This window comes from Coregonus clupeaformis, chromosome 34 (assembly GCF_020615455.1).
Source record: "Coregonus clupeaformis isolate EN_2021a chromosome 34, ASM2061545v1, whole genome shotgun sequence".
NCBI lineage: Eukaryota > Metazoa > Chordata > Actinopteri > Salmoniformes > Salmonidae > Coregonus > Coregonus clupeaformis.
Genome location: NC_059225.1, coordinates 16,049,064 through 16,068,183, shown reverse-complemented (window position 1 = coordinate 16,068,183; position 19,120 = coordinate 16,049,064). Strand labels below are relative to the sequence as shown.

General features: G+C 41.0%; 2 protein-coding genes across 10 annotated transcripts in view; both read right to left on the bottom strand.

The window, feature by feature from the left end:
• The window catches only part of LOC121549477 (histone-lysine N-methyltransferase 2C), a 206,558-nt gene that overhangs the window by 119,207 nt on the left and 68,231 nt on the right, over positions 1-19,120 (bottom strand). For all 9 annotated transcript variants that reach the window (XM_045210464.1, XM_045210462.1, XM_045210465.1 and 6 more), the window contains exons 7-8: positions 8,120-8,282; positions 1,615-1,786 (exon numbers count right to left, since the gene is read on the bottom strand). In XM_045210464.1, the coding sequence (XP_045066399.1) occupies positions 1,615-1,786; positions 8,120-8,282 (335 nt within the window). The remainder of the gene's footprint in view (positions 1-1,614; positions 1,787-8,119; positions 8,283-19,120) is intronic.
• Positions 4,891-5,124, bottom strand: LOC121549884 (probable protein BRICK1). The gene has a single exon (XM_041861841.2). It carries the CDS (start codon positions 5,116-5,118, stop codon positions 4,891-4,893), a length of 228 nt encoding a protein of 75 aa, XP_041717775.1. The 5' UTR covers positions 5,119-5,124.

Genomic DNA, 19,120 nt, shown 5'->3' with positions numbered 1-19,120 from the left:
CGTTTCAAGCCAAGCGTCCTCCTCCACACTCTCTCCACCTGCAAAAATGTCAGGCGCATCTCGCACCATACACTCGTCTGTCCATTACGCATGTAAACAACTAGCTTGCTCGCTCTATAGCAAGCTGCTCTGTCTGCACTGATTGCTGAAGTAATTTAACCTCTACAGGATCGGTGTCCCGTATACAGGACGGTTGATCTAACGTGCGCTAATGTGATTAGCATGACTGTTGTAAGTAACAGCACACTTTCCAGGACATAGACATGTCTTATATGGGCAGAAAGTTTAAATTCTTGTTAATCTAAATGCACTGTCCAATTTACAGTAGCTATTACAGTGAAAAAATACCATGCTATTGTTTGAGGAGAGTGCACAACAACAAAAAACGTATCACGGCAACTGGTTTGATACATTCACCTCTGAAGGTAAATAACGTACTTACATTCAGTAATCTTGCTCTGATTTGTCATCCTAAGAGTCCCAGAGATAAAATGTAGCATAGTTTTGTTTGATAAAATCATTTTTATATTCAAATGTAGGAACTGGGTTTGACAGTTTGAACCCCTGCTTTCTCTGGCTCCACACCCACCCCGCGCAGCCATCTAGATGTGTGAAAGTTAGTGTATAAGCTAATGATCCATCATGTATGACATTCCTGGGAGTGTTTCAACTTACATTTTGTATTACCATATCATTTTTGTATGTTCTCTATAATTATGTACTTGATTGGTCCAGTATTGCAATGCTTCACTGGATCAATCTGAAACGTTGCACACATTGCTGCCATCTAGTGGCCAAAATCTTAATTGCACCTAAACTGCAATATTATATTGTGACCTTTCTCTTACATTCCAAAGATGGGACAAAAAATAAAATAAGAAATGCATGTTTTTTTGTTTGTATTTTCTTTTACCAGATGTAATGTGTTATATTCTCCTACATTAATTTCACATTTCCATAAACTTCAGTGTTTCCTTTCAAATGGTATCAAGAATATGCATATCCTTGCTTCAGGTCCTGAGCTACAGGCAGTTAGATTTGGGTATGTCATTTTAGGCGAAAATTGAGAAAAAGGGTCCAATCCTTAAAAGGTTAATGGGCTAAATGTGAAAAAAACTAAAACCTGTTGATTTCACAGGTTAAAAAATGGAACAGAAAGGAACGATATAAACCAGTACTTTTATTGCGTTCAAACTTTATTTTGCTGGTCGGAACGGAACGAAAAAAATAGTGCTTCTGATCAGAATGAAACCCTTGTACCACCAAAACTAGCCTGCTAGCCATTACCCTGGTCTTGGTTGTGCGACACGTCTCGGGGTGGCTGACCACAACACACGATGGCTACTAGCGCACACAGCTAACTAGCACAGTGGCTACTAGCGCACACAGCTAACTAGCACAGTGGCTACTAGCGCACACAGCTAACTAGCACAGTGGCTACTAGCGCACACAGCTAACTAGCACAGTGGCTACTAGCGCACACAGCTAACTAGCACAGTGGCTACTAGCGCACACAGCTAACTAGCACAGTGGCTACTAGCGCACACAGCTAACTAGCACAGTGGCAAATACAAGCTCACATCTGGTACGTTATGCTACAGAGTCGACCCTTACCTGCAGGTCAGACAGACTTTGCACTCGGGACACTGCCAGCCGGCCCTCTTCAGGGGGGTAACACCCACGTCCAGACACACCCCGTGGTAGTGCTGCCCACACGTGGTGCAGAAAAGCTGGTCCTGCAGGTCCCCAGCACTGTCACACAACAAGCACTTCACCTCCTCTTTAGCTGTGGGTGAGGAGGAAAATCATACTAAAAGGGACAGTTCAGGAAAGGGACATCATATTAAAGGGACAGTTCAGGGAGGGGACATAATATTAAGCCCCCCGCGCAGAAACCTCTTTCTTAAAGCTAAGGATCCAGATCACGTTCTGCTCATGTGTTATTTTACGAACACATTCGTTTTCTAACATAAATGCTGCTCAAACTTCCCCTCCTCTCACGTTTCGCTCTTTACACACCTTCTGAACCATGACGATGTAGCCTAGGTCTCTGCTTCATATTTCTGAACAGCTGAAATAAAAACCCTGCCGCGATTTGAACGAACATTCAAAAATATACAGTGAGGGAAAAAAGTATTTGATCCCCTGCTGATTTTGTACGTTTGCACACTAACAAAGACATGATCAGTCTATCATTTTAATGGTAGGTTTATTTGAACAGTGAGAGACAGAATAACAACCAAAAAATCCAGAAAAACGCATGTCAAAAATGTTATTAATTGATTTGCTTTTTAATTAGGGAAATAAGTATTTGACCCCTCTGCAAAACATGACTTAGTACTTGGTGGCAAAACCCTTGTTGGCAATCACAGCGGTCAGACGTTTCTTGTAGTTGGCCACCAGGTTTGCACACATCTCAGGAGGGATTTTGTCCCACTCCTCTTTGCAGATCTTCTCCAAGTCATTAAGGTTTCGAGCCTGACGTTTGGCAACTCAAACCTTCAGCTCCCTCCACAGATTTTCTATGGGATTAAGGTCTGGAGACTGGCTAGGCCACTCCAGGACCTTAATGTGCTTCTTCTTGAGCCACTCCTTTGTTGCCTTGGCCGTGTGTTTTGGGTCATTGTCATGCTGGAATACCCATCCACAACCCATTTTCAATGCCCTGGCTGAGGGAAGGAGGTTCTCATCCAAGATTTGACGATACATGGCCCCGTCCATCGTCCCTTTGATGCGGTGAAGTTGTCCTGTCCCCTTAGCAGAAAAACACCCCTAAAGCATAATGTTTCCACCTCCATGTTTGACGGGGGGATGGTATTCTTGGGGTCATAGACAGCATTCCTCCTCCTCCAAACACGGCGAGTTGAGTTGATGCCAAAGAGCTCGATTTTGGTCTCATCTGACCACAACACTTTCACCCAGTTCTCTTCTGAATCATTCAGATGTTCATTGGCAAACTTCAGACGGGCCTGTATATGTGCTTTCTTGAGCAGGGGGACCTTGCAGGCGCTGCAGGATTTCAGTCCTTCACGGCGTAGTGTGTTACCAATTGTTTTCTTGGTGACTATGGTCCCAGCTGCCTTGAGATCATTGACAAGATCCTCCCGTGTAGTTCTGGGCTGATTCTTCACCGTTCTCATGATCATTGCAACACCACGAGGTGAGATCTTGCATGGAGCCCCAGGCCGAGGGAGATGAACAGTTATTTTGTGTTTCTTTCATTTGCGAATAATCGCATCAACTGTTGTCACCTTCTCACCAAGCTGCTTGGCGATGGTCTTGTAGCCCATTCCAGCCTTGTGTAGGTATACAATCTTGTCCCTGACATCCTTGGAGAGCTCTTTGGTCTTGGCCATGGTGGAGAGTGGAATCTGATTGATTGATTGCTTCTATGGACAGGTGTCTTTTATACAGGTAACAAGCTGAGATTAGGCGCACTCCCTTTAAGAGTGTGCTCTTAATCTCAGCTTGTTACCTGTATAAAAGACACCTGGGAGCCAGAAATCTTTCTGATTGATAGGGGGTCAAATACTTATTTCCCTCATTAAAATGCAAATCAATTTATAACATTTTTGACATGCGTTTTACTGGATTTTTTGGTTGTTATTCTGTCTTCCACTGTTCAAATAAACCTACCATTAAAATTATAGACTGATCATTTCTTTGTCAGTGGGCAAACGTACAAAATCAGCATGGGATCAAATACTTTTTTCCCTCACTGTATATTATGAAGGCTACAACCTTCTCTGTCTGTCTGTTGTAACAGATATTGCAGTTAGACAACCAGGACACCGTTTGTTGCGTTACAGCCTTATTCTAAAATGGATTAAATTGATAATTTTCCTCGTCAATGTACACACAATACCCAATAAGGTCAAAGAAAAAACTATTTTTGAAAATTGTGAAAAAAATTTAAAAATTGAAAACTGAAATATAACATTAACATAAGTATTCAGACCTTTTCAGAATGCACTATGTAAAAGAAAATCCTGCACATGCGCAGAAATATCCGTATTTCTTTGCCTGGGCAAATTGGGACACAGAAAGTCCTTATCTGTAGCGACTCCATACTATTAAAAAAGGGACAGTTCAGGGAGGGGACATAATATTAAAGGGACAGTTCAAGGAGGGGACATAATATTAAAGGGACAGTTCAAGGAGGGCACATCATATTAAAAGGGACAGTTCAAGGAGGGCACATCATATTAAAGGGACAGTTCAAGGAGGGGACAATATTAAAGGGACAGTTCAAGGAATGGACATAATATTAAAGGGACAGTTCAGGGAGGGCACATAATATTAAAGGGACAGTTCAAGGAGGGCACATCATATTAAAGGGACAGTTCAAGGAGGGCACATCATATTAAAGGGACAGTTCAAGGAGGGGACAATATTAAAGGGACAGTTCAAGGAGTGGACATCATATTAAAGGGACAGTTCAAGGAGGGGACATCATATTAAAGGGTCAGTTCAAGGAGGGGACATCATATTAAAGGGACAGTTCAAGGAGGGGACATCATATTAAAAGGGATAGTTCAGGGAGGCACTATATTAAAGGGAAGTTTCAAAATCTTTTAACTTAATTAATTAGAATGTATATTTTAGCGCGATATTCCAAATGCCTGTATTGCAAGAATCAAATAGGGGTGGGGGTTATTTTTGGGGGGTAACGTTTATGTCCGCTTGTTCTCATGTTATATTTTTGGTCTCGTCTGCTCCTTTTGCTGTAACTGTGCACCTGACTATTTACATTTACATTTTAGTCATTTAGCAGACGCTCTTATCCAGAGCGACTTACAGTTAGTGAGTGCATATATTTTTTTTTCATACTGGTCACCCACAACTCTGGCGTTGCAAACGCCATGCTCTACCAACTGAGCTACACGGGAGCTAGGTCAAGGTTTTGCCTTCAGTAACCCTTGCCTCAATGTATTCAATCCTCCTCTCCAAGGCAGTTAGTTTCTCATTAAGAGTGGCTAACCGGGACGGACAGGACATATCAAATGAATTTAGGAAGTCGGCAATCTTCTTGATGCTACTCGTGATCACTTCTATATACTCGCGATTTGCCCAATCCTGGTGGATTTCTCTTTGAACTGGGTCATCCTGGCCGGACATCTTTACGAGTTTACACACACACGCCAAGCTCCTCCCACTGCCACTCACAACAAAGATGAGAGATCACTTCTTCCTCTCTGACAAGCGGTTTCAATTCGCTATTTGCATTTGAGGTTAATCTAACTAAACTGTCCAATTTACAGCAGCTATTACAGTGAAAAAATACCATGCTATTGTTTGAGGAGTGCACAACAATAAAAAACGTATCACGGCAACTGGGTTGATACATTCACCTCTGAAGGTCAATAATGTACTTACATTCAGTAATCTTGCTCTGATTTGTCATCCTGAGGGTCCCAGAGATAAAATGTAGCATAGTTTTGTTTGATAAAATCCATTTTTATATTCAAATGTAGGAACTGGGTTCTACAGTTTGAACCCCTGCTGTCTCTGGCTCCACACCCAACCCGCCCGGCCATCTAGATGTGTGGAAGGTAGTGTATAAGCTAATGATCAATCATGTATGACATTACTGGGAGTGTTTAAACTTACATTTTGTATTACCATATCATTTTTGTATGTTCTCTATAGTTATGTACTTGAAAATGTATCAATTGACCAATTCGGCACATTTGGGTAGATTTGATACAAAATAGTCCAGTATTGCAATGCTTCACTGAATCAATCTGAAACTTTGCACACACACTGCTGCCATCTAGTGGCCAAAATGTAAGCGGTTTCAACTCGCTATTTGCATTTGAGTTTTGGTCCAACAGAATTGGTCATATGGAAACCGAAACACATGGAGACATTATTTTACTGTAAAGTTAAACTTTCTAACAATACCCTTTTAAATGTCTCCACTCCTCAAATTGCACGCAGAACAAACACTAAAACAGGAGTACCATGTAGCGCAAGTAGCATTTTAGCCAAAGACTGTTATACTAGCTGTCTAGTCTGTGTTTTATAAATGTGCAATAAGCATAAAACACAATTATATAAGGAATTGGCAAATCATTCTCAACCTGAGAAATAAGGTAGGCCACTTGATTTCAACATCTGAACAAAGTGGACAGGCTAGCATGTTGTTCAAACAGTTGGAAAGGGACAGACGGGTGTGTATATAACAATTCAACTGTTTTAGCAAACAAATCCAAGTTGGCTACACTTGAAATATAAAGATTAGCTGGCTACTCACTAGCATGTGGGCTTGTGCTTGAGAGATTTTTTTTAATGTTCTATAATGCCTGCTACAAGAAGTTAGTCATTATTAGTTAATGTGCATTATGCATCGTTCTGGGTAAATTTGTAACAAAAAGGGTATTTTCATACAGTGATTATTGCAAAAAAGCAGGTTCAACTAGGCTTATATTTAGCCTAGGTATAATTCCACAAGCCCTGAATTCATTAGATTATTGCTAACTGTTTGAAATGTGGTGTATTTGACCTTTAATTGTACAAAAATAATTTTGAGAAAACATTATAAAAATATAAAAAAAAGAGATATATCGTGAATCGACAATAAGTTTGAAAAAAAATTTATATGATTTTTAGGCCATATTGCCTAGCCCTAACCTCAACGTACAGTATGTGAAAATGGCGCGTTTCTATGTTTTGTAGTCAAAAAGGAAGTTACGTTGTTCCAATGGCATCATCTGGTGTGCATCATGTGATTTTAATCAATTAGTAGGCAATTAGTAGGCAATGACTACTCATAATAGGTTGAAATCACGATGCACACCATATGATGCCATTCGAAAAAAGTATCTTCCTCTATCTTTTTGACGCCTCTATCTTTTTGACTACAAAACAGAAACGCGTGGCCTCCTGAGTGGCGCAGCGGTCTAAGGCACTGCATCGCAGTGCTAGAGGAGTCACTTCAGACCCGGGTTCGATCCCAGGCTGTGTCGCAGCTGGCCGCGACCGGGAGACCCATGAGGCGGCGCACAATTGGCCCAGCGTTGTCCGGGTTAGGACAGGGTTTGGCCGGCATGTCCTTGTCCCATTGCGCTCTAGCGACTCCTTGTGGCGGGCTGGGCACATATACAATGACTTTGGTCGCCAGTTGTACAGTGTTTCCTCCGACACATTGGTGTGGCTGGCTTCCGGGTTAAGCAAGCAGTGCGGCTTGGCAGGGTCGTGTTTCGGAGGACGCATGGTTCACCACCTTCGTCTCTCCCGAGTCCGTACAGGAGTTGCAGCGATGGGATAAGAGTAACTGCCAATTGGATATCACAAAAATAATAATACCTTTTTTTTTTTTTTACAGAAACGCGCATACGTTGGATGTTGGGGTACTGCTGGAGATGATAATATGAACCATAAAAAAAAACAGCCCCAGACCATTATTCCTCCTCCACCAAACTTTACAGTTGGCACTATGCACTGGGGCAGGTAGCATTCTCCTGGCATTTGACAAACCCAGATTTGTCCGTCGGATTGCCAGATGGTGAAGCTTGATTCATCACTCCAGAGAAGGCATTTCCACTGCTCCAGTATCCAATGGCGGCGAGCTTTACACCACTCCAACTGACGCTTGGCATTGTGCTTGGTGATCTTAGGCCGCTCGGCCATGGAAACCCATTTCATGAAGCTTCCGACGAACAGTTCTTGTGCGGACATTGCTTCAAGAGGCAGTTTGAAACTCGGTACTGAGTGTTGCAACCGAGGACAGACGATTTTTACGCGCTGTGCTTTAGCACTCGACGGTGCCGTTCTGTGAGCTTGTGTGGCCTACCCGTGTGGCCTACCACTTCACGGCTGAGCCGTTGTTGCTCCTAGACATTTCCACTTCAATAACAGCATTTACAGTTAACCGGGGCAGCTCTAGCAGGGCAGACATTTCACAAACTGACTTGTTGGAAAGGTGGCATCCTATGACGGTGCCACGTTAAAAGTCACTGAGCTCTTCAGTAAGGCCATTCTACTGCCAATGTTTGTCTATAGAGATTGCATGGCGGTGTGCTTGATTTTATACACCTGTCAGCAACGGGTTGTTTCACATCTATAGTGAAATGTAGTTGTCCTCATTGTCCCAGTGGAACACAGGGTCTATACTCACATGTTTGTGAGGCCAGCTGGAGGTGGTCGGGGCAGAGGAGGGTGTGTCGCCGCAGGTCCTGGAAGGTTCCGGCAGCGGCGGCGCAGGGGAAATGGTAGGAGCGGCAGCAGCCCTCCTCACAGCACTTGATGGATGCTCCAAGACGCTTACAGTATGCACAGCACTGCAAAACACAGAGAGAGCGCGAAAGAAAGAAAGAAAGAAAGAAAGAAAGAAAGAAAGAAAGAAAGAAAGAAAGAAAGAAAGAAAGAAAGAAAGAAAGAAAGAAAGAAAGAAAGAAAGAAAGAAAGAAAGAAAGAAAGAAAGAGAAAGAAAGAAAGAAAGAAAGAAAGAAAGAAAGAAAGAAAGAAAGAAAGAAAGAAAGAAAAGAAAGAAGAAAGAAAGAAAGAAAGAAAGAAAGAAAGAAAGAAAGAAAGAAAGAAAGAAAGAAAGAAAGAAAGAAAGAAAGAAAGAAAGAAAGAAAGAAAGAAAGAAAGAAAGAAAGAAAGAAAGAAAGAAAGAAAGAAAGAAAGAAAGAAAGAAAGAAAGAAAGAAAGAAAGAAAGAAAGAAAGAAAGAAAGAAAGAAAGAAAGAAAGAAAGAAAGAAAGAAAGAAAGAAAGAAAGAAAGAAAGAAAGAAAGAAAGAAAGAAAGAAAGAAAGAAAGAAAGAAAGAAAGAAAGAAAGAAAGAAAGAAAGAAAGAAAGAAAGAAAGAAAGAAAGAAAGAAAGAAAGAAAGAAAGAAAGAAAGAAAGAAAGAAAGAAAGAAAGAAAGAAAGAAAGAAAGAAAGAAAGAAAGAAAGAAAGAAAGAAAGAAAGAAAGAAAGAAAGAAAGAAAGAAAGAAAGAAAGAAAGAAAGAAAGAAAGAAAGAAAGAAAGAAAGAAAGAAAGAAAGAAAGAAAGAAAGAAAGAAAGAAAGAAAGAAAGAAAGAAAGAAAGAAAGAAAGAAAGAAAGAAGAGAAAGAAAGAAAGAAAGAAAGAAAGAAAGAAAGAAAGAAAGAAAGAAAGAAAGAAAGAAAGAAAGAAAGAAAGAAAGAAAGAAAGAAAGAAAGAAAGAAAGAAAGAAAGAAAGAAAGAAAGAAAGAAAGAAAGAAAGAAAGAAAGAAAGAAAGAAAGAAAGAAAGAAAGAAAGAAAGAAAGAAAGAAAGAAAGAAAGAAAGAAAGAAAGAAAGAAAGAAAGAAAGAAAGAAAGAAAGAAAGAAAGAAAGAAAGAAAGAAAGAAAGAAAGAAAGAAAGATTAAGAAAGAAAGATTAAGAAAGAAAGATTAAGAAAGAAAGAAAGATTAAGAAAGAAAGAAAGAAAGAAAGAAAGATTAAGAAAGCTCATTTGAATACTTAGTTGTTCCTGGTTCACTCAATAATGCCTATAGGAAAACAACCTGGTCATTTTTTTGAAGAAACCAGGGGTATTCAGTGATGTGAAACCTTTTGAAAGTTACAGATAGAAATGGAACGAATAGAGCCTGACAATTGCCTGTCAATGTGACAGACAATCATATCTGTTCTATACCATACATTTCTAAATCGGAACGTTCTGAACAGACCCCTGGTTGAGCTGCTCAGTTTCAGTCAGGCACCGTGATTGGAGGCTGGAGCCGTATGCTTTATCTTTACGGCCAATTAAGCACTGGCTCCATATTTCAGTTTCAGCACTTCCCGCGAGCTCTAACCCCCCCAGCCTAAAAAGCATGGGTGCTTTTCCACATAAAATATCTCAGTTTTTGTCAGGCCTCACCACTGAATTTAAGAAAATAATAGCACATTGGATTCAAAACCCAGGTTCAAATTGAAGCCTACCTCAGTAATAGTAGAGAATTACGATTATGGTAAAAAAATATAATAAAAATACTGCCTAAATGAAGTGCTCTGGTCAAGGCGAGAGCACCTGGATATACACGGACATTTCCGTGGCCAGAGTTCTCCTATGAATAATGAAAGCTGTCAGGAGCCGAGAAAGAATGGGGCATCGAAGTTAAAATGGCTCAAGCCAGCACTTATGTTGCTCACTCTCTCTTTCTCTCCTTTAGGTCTCTCTCCCTCTCCTTTGTTCTAGTAAACCCTTGTCCGGTGGGGGGGGGGCCAAATGCAACAACCTGCAAATACCTTTTAACACCCAGTGTTGGACAATTATCGCCCATGTGCCAGTGGCTTCCGAGGGGCATCATGGGAAGGATATCCTGTGGGACGTTGTCGCATTGGGACCATGCGGGACATCCCAGACAATAACTTACTATCATAGCAATATAATTACTAGAACAGACATTCCGATTCAAGTCAATGTTCCGTAATTATTTTTCTATGCTTATTACACCCATCAACTCCCTTGAGATGGCACAGGAAGTAATGAAGGAAAAACTGACCTCCTCCTTGTCACCACCCTCTCTTCAAACCTTAATCCTCTGTTGTTTTGTTGAAAATCATAATCAAGCAAGACTGCTGTAATCGCATTATAGTGTGGTTCGGGGTTCTCTTTCGTAATCCACGCTAAGCAGAAATTGAAAAATGTACTAAGTGGAGAGTTTTCATCTCCCCATACTGGCTTGAGCACACTTTTCTCCCAACAACGCCCCAAAGAGGCATCGTTGAGGCAAAAGGATAGTGGCCCACCCCTACAAACCCTCCCTCCTCCACAAATAGTCAAAATGGCTACCGTCCAAATGGAGCAAACCAGAGAGGAGAGATGCAACGGATGGATATCTGGTCCAGTGCCACAGAGAATAGAACAACAAGCTGGACCAGCCTGGTATCATATAACCGTTGTTTCACCATTGTGCAAACCCAAACCGTACTGTGCTGGCTTGGAAATGTTCTTTTCACATGGTCCTTTCCAGGACGGTTCTGGCCACTATGGTGGAAGCGTAACCAGGGAAGCACAGTAAAGCTTGGCTCAGTAGTATGAAAAGGGAAATATTAAATTGACTTCTTCCAGTTAATGATAAGCATGGATTAAGAAACTGACTGTAAAAAACAGCTAAATCTCAATGATTGATGAGGAATTGAAAACAACTGTACAAAAGAAATGGCAGAAAAGTCTGGCTGCACAGATGATTGGCAAAAATACTGTAATTGCCAACTACTTTAATTACCTTTTTAATTTGCAAGATTAGCAAACTTAGGCATGACAACAAACTCTGAACCTTCATATCCATGCATTACTGAAAAATTATGAAAGACAAGCATTGTCATTTCTAGTGTGGAAGTGATTGTCGTCTAACAATAATGACAAACCACCTGGGACTGACAACTTGGATGGAAAATTACTGAGGATGATAGCGAACTACACTGAGTAACACCTTCCTAATATTGAGTTGTCTTCAGAACTCCAGGATGCTGACCTTCTAGGCAGAGTTGCAAAGAAAAAGCCATATCTCAGACTGCCCATCTTAATCTTTTTTATTTTTATTGGCCGGTCTGAGATATGGCTTTTCTTTGCAACTCTGCCTAGAAGGTTAGCATCCCGAAATCACCTCTTCACTGTTGACGTTGAGACTGGTGTTTTGCGGGTACTATTTAATGAAGCTGCCAGTTGAGGACCTGTGAGGCGTCTGTTTCTCAAACTAGACACTAATGTATTTGTCTTCTTGCTCAGTTGTGCACCGGGGCCTCCCACTCCTCTTTCTATTCTGGTTAGAGCCAGTTTGCGCTGTTCTGTGAAGGGAGTAGTACACAGCGTTGTACGAGATCTTCAGTTTCTTTGCAATTTCTCGCATGGAATAGCCTTCATTTCTCAGAACAAGAATAGACTGACGAGTTTCAGAAGAAAGTTATTTGTTTATGGCCATTTTGATCCTGTAATCGAACCCACAATTGCTGATGCTCCAGATACTAAACTAGTCTCAAGAAGGCCAGTTTTATTGATTCTTTAAATCAGCACAACAGTTTTCAGCTGTGCTAACATAATTGCAAAAGGGTTTTCTAATGATCAATTAGCCTTTTTAAATGATAAACTTGGATTAGCAAACACAACGTGCCATTGGAACACAGGACTGATGGTTGCTGATAATGGGCCTCTGTAGATATTCCATAAAAATTTAATTAAAAATCAGCCATTTTGAGCTACATTAGCCATTTACATCATTAACAATGTCTACACTGTATTTCTGATCAATTTGATATTATTTTAATGGATAAGGAAATTTCTAAGTCACCCCAACTTTTGAACAGTAGTGTACTTATTTTTTTTTACATGTATTGAACCCCTTATTTTAGCCAATAAACTATCTCCATATATACTTCCATTCATTTTTTAAACTGGTACTGGGGACATTCAGACTAGTCTTGTTGGTGTCCTAGAGCAAAACAACTCGGACGCTATAGACGTTTTCGTGAGAAGACCGATTTTTGGGATGTCTCATGGTCTGACGAACACTGCAGATATCTCTAACGTGTGTTATGGCTTTGCATCCTCTGCCATATTGTGGATCGATAGTTACCCATCTAACAGAACACAGAGGGTATTCTTTAATGGAAGCCTCTCTAACGCAACGTAAACCTCAAGGTAGCCGTCTTGGTCCCTTACTTTTTTATATTTTTACTAATGACCTACCACTAACCTTGAGTAAAGCATGTGTGTCTATGTACACTGATGACTCGACATTAGATACTGTACGTCAGCTACCACAGCCAGTGAAATTTCTACAACACTTAAAGAGCTGCAGTCAGTTTTAGAAGAATGGGTGGCTAGTAATAAGCTAGTCTTACATATATCAAAAACTAAAACCATTGTATTTGGGACAAATCATTTGCTAACCCTAAACCTCATCTAAATCTTGTAATGAATAATGTGGCAAATTAGCAATTGGAGGAGACTAAACTGCTTGGTGTAACCCTAGATTGTAAACTGACATGGTCAAAACATATTGATGCAACAGTAGCTAAGATGAGGAGACATCACAATCAACCAAACAAGTACTACATGCCCTAGTTTATCACACCTGGACTACTGCCCAGCTATATGGTCAAGTGCCACAAAGAAGGACATAGGCAAATTACAGTTCAACCACAACAGAGCAGCACGCCTGGCACTTAAATGTACATGGAGGGCTAATATCAATACAACGCATGTCAATCTCTCCTGACTGAAAGTAGAGGAGCGATTGACTGCATCGCTACTTGTCTTTGTGAGAGGTATTGACGTGATTAAAACACCGAACTGTCTGTTCAAACAGCGAACACACAGCTCAGAAACCCATACCCCATAAGACATGCCACCAGGGGTCTCTTCACAGTCCCCAAGTCCAGAACAGACTCTGGGAAATACAATACTACATAGAGCCATGACTACATGGAACTCTTCCACATCAAGTAACTCAATCGAGCACGGCACAATGCAGACTGAAGAGGCACACATCCGCACACACACTAACACAGGGACTCTACACACACTGACACATTGTAATATTATTGCAATATTAGAAAGCATTTTATACTGTAAATGTGTAGTAATAGAGGAATGTACATATGTATAAATGCACAATGTCTAGTTTGATGTACTGTTTTATTTATGTAGGCTATTGTTTTACTACGAGATATTGTTTTATTCCTATTTGGACCCCAGGAAGAGTAGCCGCCGCCTTGTCAGCAGCTAATGGGGATCCAAATAAATACTAGAGACACAACCCCATCCTCAAGCACAGAGCGTAGAAGAACTGTGAATTCAACATAGAAACCCGTTGATTTAACGTTTTAAATATCTAGCAAATGACGACATATCCAACTACCTACGCAAATGTAATAGTATAACCCAACACACGCTGCTATAGTGAGTTCACAATAAAACCAGGCCTGTGTCGTGGTGGGCCTGTTGGCAGACATATCAATGAGTCAGTCGGACATACAGTAATCTTTCCTCTTAAAAGCTGGCACTTCAACAGCAGATAAGGCGATAGCATCTTAAAAATCAGGGCTACAGTGTAAGAGTCTGAAAGGTTATCCTGATGTCCTAATGCCTGGGGGTTTCATGGCTCACTGCCAGACGCTGTCAACTCACACTGGAGGGGCAGAATACCACCGCTGGAAAGGGAGGGAGGGAGGGAACTGCCTGGGCATCCAACCCACAGCCTGCCGGCCTCCTCAGTGTTTCTGTAATGCTATCAGCACAATATCTCTCACACACACATTGATAGGCCTACACTATGTATAGTTAGATACATACTCATCCATAAAGATACATACTCATCCATACAGTGCCTTCAGAAAGTATTCATACCCCTTGATGTTTTTCTCTCACCCATCTACACACAATACCCCATAATGACAAATTAAAAAACATGTTTTTAGAAACGTTTGCTAATTTTTTGAAAATGAAATACAGATATTCATTTACGTAAGTATTCACACCCGAGTCGATTTAAAATACAATTTTAAATTCAGGCTGTAACAACAAAATGTACATACTCGTCTATAAGACACTCACACAAAGACTCTAGTGTATGGGCTAACACACACACACACACCAGCCTGACATTTCAGCTGACAGCTAAAGGAGCAATCTGCCGATAGTGTCGCTGATTTAGGGTGTAAATGCAATCAGGCGAACATGATATGGAGGTGAGGATGGCATGTGTGTGTGGGTAGTGCGTGCGTCAGCAGTGTATGTGTATGAATTTCAGAGCTGGTTGAGTGTATACTAGGTTTCTGGTGCATCAGTCGTGGTCAAACGTTTTGAGAATGACACAAATATATATTTTCACAAAGTCTGCTGCCTCAGTTATGATGCCAATTTGCATATACTCCAGAATGTTATGAAGAGTGATCAGATGAATTGCAATTAATTGCAAAGTCCCTCTTTGCCATGAAAATGAACTTAATCCCCCAAAACATTTCCACTGCATTTCAGCCCTGCCACAAAAGGACCAGCTGACATCATGTCAGTGATTCTCTCATTAACACAGGTGAGAGTGTTGACGAGGACAAGGCTGGAGATCACTCTGTCATGCTGATTGAGTTAGAATAACAGACTGGAAGCTTTAAAAGGAGGGTGGTGCTTGAAATCATTGTTCTTCCTCTGTTAACCATGGTTACCTGCAAGGAAACACGTGCCGTTTCCATTGCTTTGCACAAAAAGTATAGGTTTTCAAAATGCATACTGCCTCCAGCTCATTGCAAAGTGGTGTGTGGCGCGCTGATGAAGCCTGCCTTCCATTGCCTATGCATTTGCTGTTTGAGATGATGTCTGACAGATTTTCAGCTCAAAGGCTCTGTATCTTTATGATGTATTAGTGTAATAAATAAGATACATAATAAATACTGTACACACGTGCCAATTTAATTTGACTAAATTATACAAATTAACCTATATAGACCAGGGGTCTAGCATGAGCACTACTTAAAACAATCTTTAACATGTCGCTAGCTACTAATTTCTTTGTAGCTTTCAAATGGGAACATTCTTCTCCTCTCCTCTCAAAGTAGTGCACTGTTTTCTGTCAATATACCTGGTAAAATAATGGTTCATAAACTAAGGTGGTCCTATAAGAGCTGAGATTTATTTTTCAAATTATGCTTTATACATTTCCAAAATTATGTTCAGTAGATTTTTTCCTGATTTTAATTTTGTTTTTCACTCTTAAAATTACAATTGTTCATAGAGAAACAACGAAATTGGATGTTCTGAGTCCATGCCCATGCTTAAATCACATGAGATCTTTTTTTTTTTTTTTTTTTTTTTGGACTGGAAGAAAATGAACACAGCCATTCTTTTAGTGTAATTCCCCTTTAATTACGAATTTAGTGAGTGAGGAATGTGCCGGTCTAGCTACGGTTCTGTATTGCTGCTGCTCATTGCATGGCCAAGTAATAGATGCATATGATATACTGCAATTACTCATGATATACTCCTGCCAGGTAAGCCTACTTTGTAGTTAATTTAATTGAGAAGGTTTTAGGGAAAGTATTACTGTCAACCCAAAAGACGGTTATCACATCAACTGGCTACACACGGAGTGATAGACAAACGTGCGCACCACACAGACAGATGGGCAATATTGCTGTAAATGAATTGGCAGATATTGTCTTCGGTTTGGCTTTTTAAGCATATGTGCCTCATTTCAGGAAACTAGGCATATGTCGCGCTTCACTACTTCATAGGGGAGCCATTTCAACGTAAACTTATTTTTGATCAAAATGCGTTTTTTGGGCAGAAATGCCTTCTGAAACATGTTAACTTTCATGTGCCTTAATAACAAACTTGCATGCCATCTGTAAATACGATAATGGATTGGCTGGACATGCCAAGAGATGAGTTCGGATTGGTATGCCATGTAGCATGCTTCTGTCTATAACATGAGCTGGTCAGTACGTGTAGGTAATCCTTTCTAACGCTGCTTTTTTGAAAGATATCACGTAGTAGAACTGCAAAGGTGCTGCTCTCCACTTTCTGGAGGACCGAGTTTTGAAATCAGTGGAATGCACGGTGGAATTAGATTGCAAATATGCAGGCGGAGTTGAAAAGAGAACACACAGAAGGCTGCTGTATAAAACACCTGTCTCCGGATTACATCTTCAAACTAAGGGCAACCATAGCATCCGTGACAGAGAGGGAGAAGCGTCCATCCATGTATATGGGTAGGAGAGTCTAGCAAGCTACATTTTCAGATATTACACGTTTCGAATTTTGTCAGAAAGTCGTTTTCATTTCAAGTTGAAGCATACTGTTAGCTAGTTAGCTAACGTTACGTGTATGATCTCTGTAGTAATATTATTTGTTTCTCTTTATTATTTGAACCACATGCATTGCTAGTTATAGCCTAATGTTAGCTAGCTAGCTAACATTGAACCTGGTTGGTTAGCTACATGCAGATTCATGCAGGGTAGTAAGGTTATGAGTTGGGATTATGGTTCATTGTTTAGCTTGCTAGCTAGATGTCTAAACAAAGGACTCCACTATGCAAGTAACCATTTCAATAGAATGTTCATGATGTCACTGCGACAACTGTCGATAGACGTAGCTGATAAATTCGCTCTGGCTATCTAATATGATTTCAGAGCACTCGTCTGAGTGTGCCAGAGCGCAGAATAACTGACGAATAATAATGGCCTGTGTCAGTAAACGTTGGCAAAAAAGCGTAATTAAATTGTTGCCAGCAGCACAGTTGCAGTCACCAACACTCTGGATAACATAAAAACTGCCTAACCAGCTCTGCTAGGGCGAGTAAAATGGTCAGTGAGCTGTTCTCTCATTTGTGTCTAAGTAGCTAGCAAGCTAGCCAAAGTTAGCCAGTTAGCTTGGGTGCTTGACTGCTGCTGTTAGGGTCAGAACACTCAGAACGGGCAATCTGACAACGCTCTGAGTTTACGAACGCCCAGAGCGCACTCTGGCACTCCAAATTGAATTTACGAACACACCCGTAGTATATACCAGCCTTTAATCTTGAAATCTTATGATGTTTAGTACATGGCCTCACATGTGAATCCTTAAAGAGTTGGGTGGGGCTAAAGCTTAAGAGGGTGTGAACGATGCTGAATGGGTGTAGACAAAGAGGAGTAGGTGTACCAAAACATTCAAGGGCCATTTTCTCAAAAGTGAGGTTACAAGTTTATCAACTTTCAAAGCAGTATTACTTTCCCAATTGGTCCTTAACTGTAGTGTATGATATACCATTTTCTAGCGCTGAGTCTCTACTTTTATCCAACGTAAAAAACACCAATTCAAATTTTGCTACATAAGACCGAATCAAGCCGGTCGGTCACATAGTGGCTAACTAGGGGTGGGATAATCTAAATGTTGTGTTGGTTAGATAGTAGCTGGGTGCTTGCAGTGTCTGATACTTCTGAGATTTGTTTATGACAGTTTGTGGTGGAACACGTGAAAATTGCATGTACTTTCAGAATTGTTTGGAGAGCTACTCATAGGTGGGCTGCGAGCTACTGGTAGCTGGGGATCTACATGTTGGAGACCCCTGCTATAGACGGATAAGCATGACCAGTCAAATGTATTTCCATCGACTGGTATTTCCATCAATTAATAGGCTAAAAAACATGATTTCGCAATGTTTTTTCCCCCTTCTTCTCCCGGACAAATGGCTGACACCAATATTATTCATCAGCTTTTCTATATATATATTTTTTATCGGCCAAAAGCCAGCTATTACCGGCTACAGAAGCCCTGGTGTGTGTGTTACCTTCCAGAGGTGCTTTCTCCTGAGCTCCTGACCTTTTCTGCTTCACACTCCAATGAGCCTCACTGTAGAGCCAGGGATGACCTTTAACAGGGCCCCATCTAGAGCTAACCCACACCCACCACTATAACTGCACTGCCCTCAGCACAGACAACCAACCAACAATAGGCTTTTTTAAATGCACTGTAACTGTGTCCAGACACACACACACACACACACACACACAAACAAACACCCCCACTTTGCACTGTGTTAATGGAAAGTTCTGCTGAGCGAAATTGACCCGGTAGCGACACTACTCTCAATCAATCAAATTTATTTAAAGCCCTTTTTACATCAGCCTAAAACCCCAAGCAGCAAGCAATGCAGATGTAGAAGCACAGAGGCTAGGAAAAATGCACTAGAAAGGCAGGAACCTAGGAAGAAACCTAGAGAGGAACCAGGCTCTGAGGGGTGGCCACTCCTTTTCTGGCTGTACTCAACTACTATTAAGATCCCCCCGCCCTCCCCCCCAAAAACGGGGCGCCGGGACCTGCTGAACTGCTCGGTGCCCCCTTCAACCTCACAGAACTTTTTTAACACCATTTATGCTCAACCGTGAACATAATCAAGACAGTCTGCTTACTTCCCGCCATTCCCTTTAAAATCAATTAGCCGGTTCATAATCATAATCACACAACATTATGGAGACAGCAGTTGTGAAACACAGCTAACCTGAACACTAGTATCGTCATTGATTTCACCCTGACACCACGGTACAGCACATGTGTATGGTGGCCTGGAGCCACGGTTCAAACCAACATGTTGTGAAAACACTTTCCTTCAACCCCTTAATTATACCGCTGTCTTTCCACAGACCACTGTCATTAGAATGACATTTTGATTGAATGCTTATGACATCTGTTA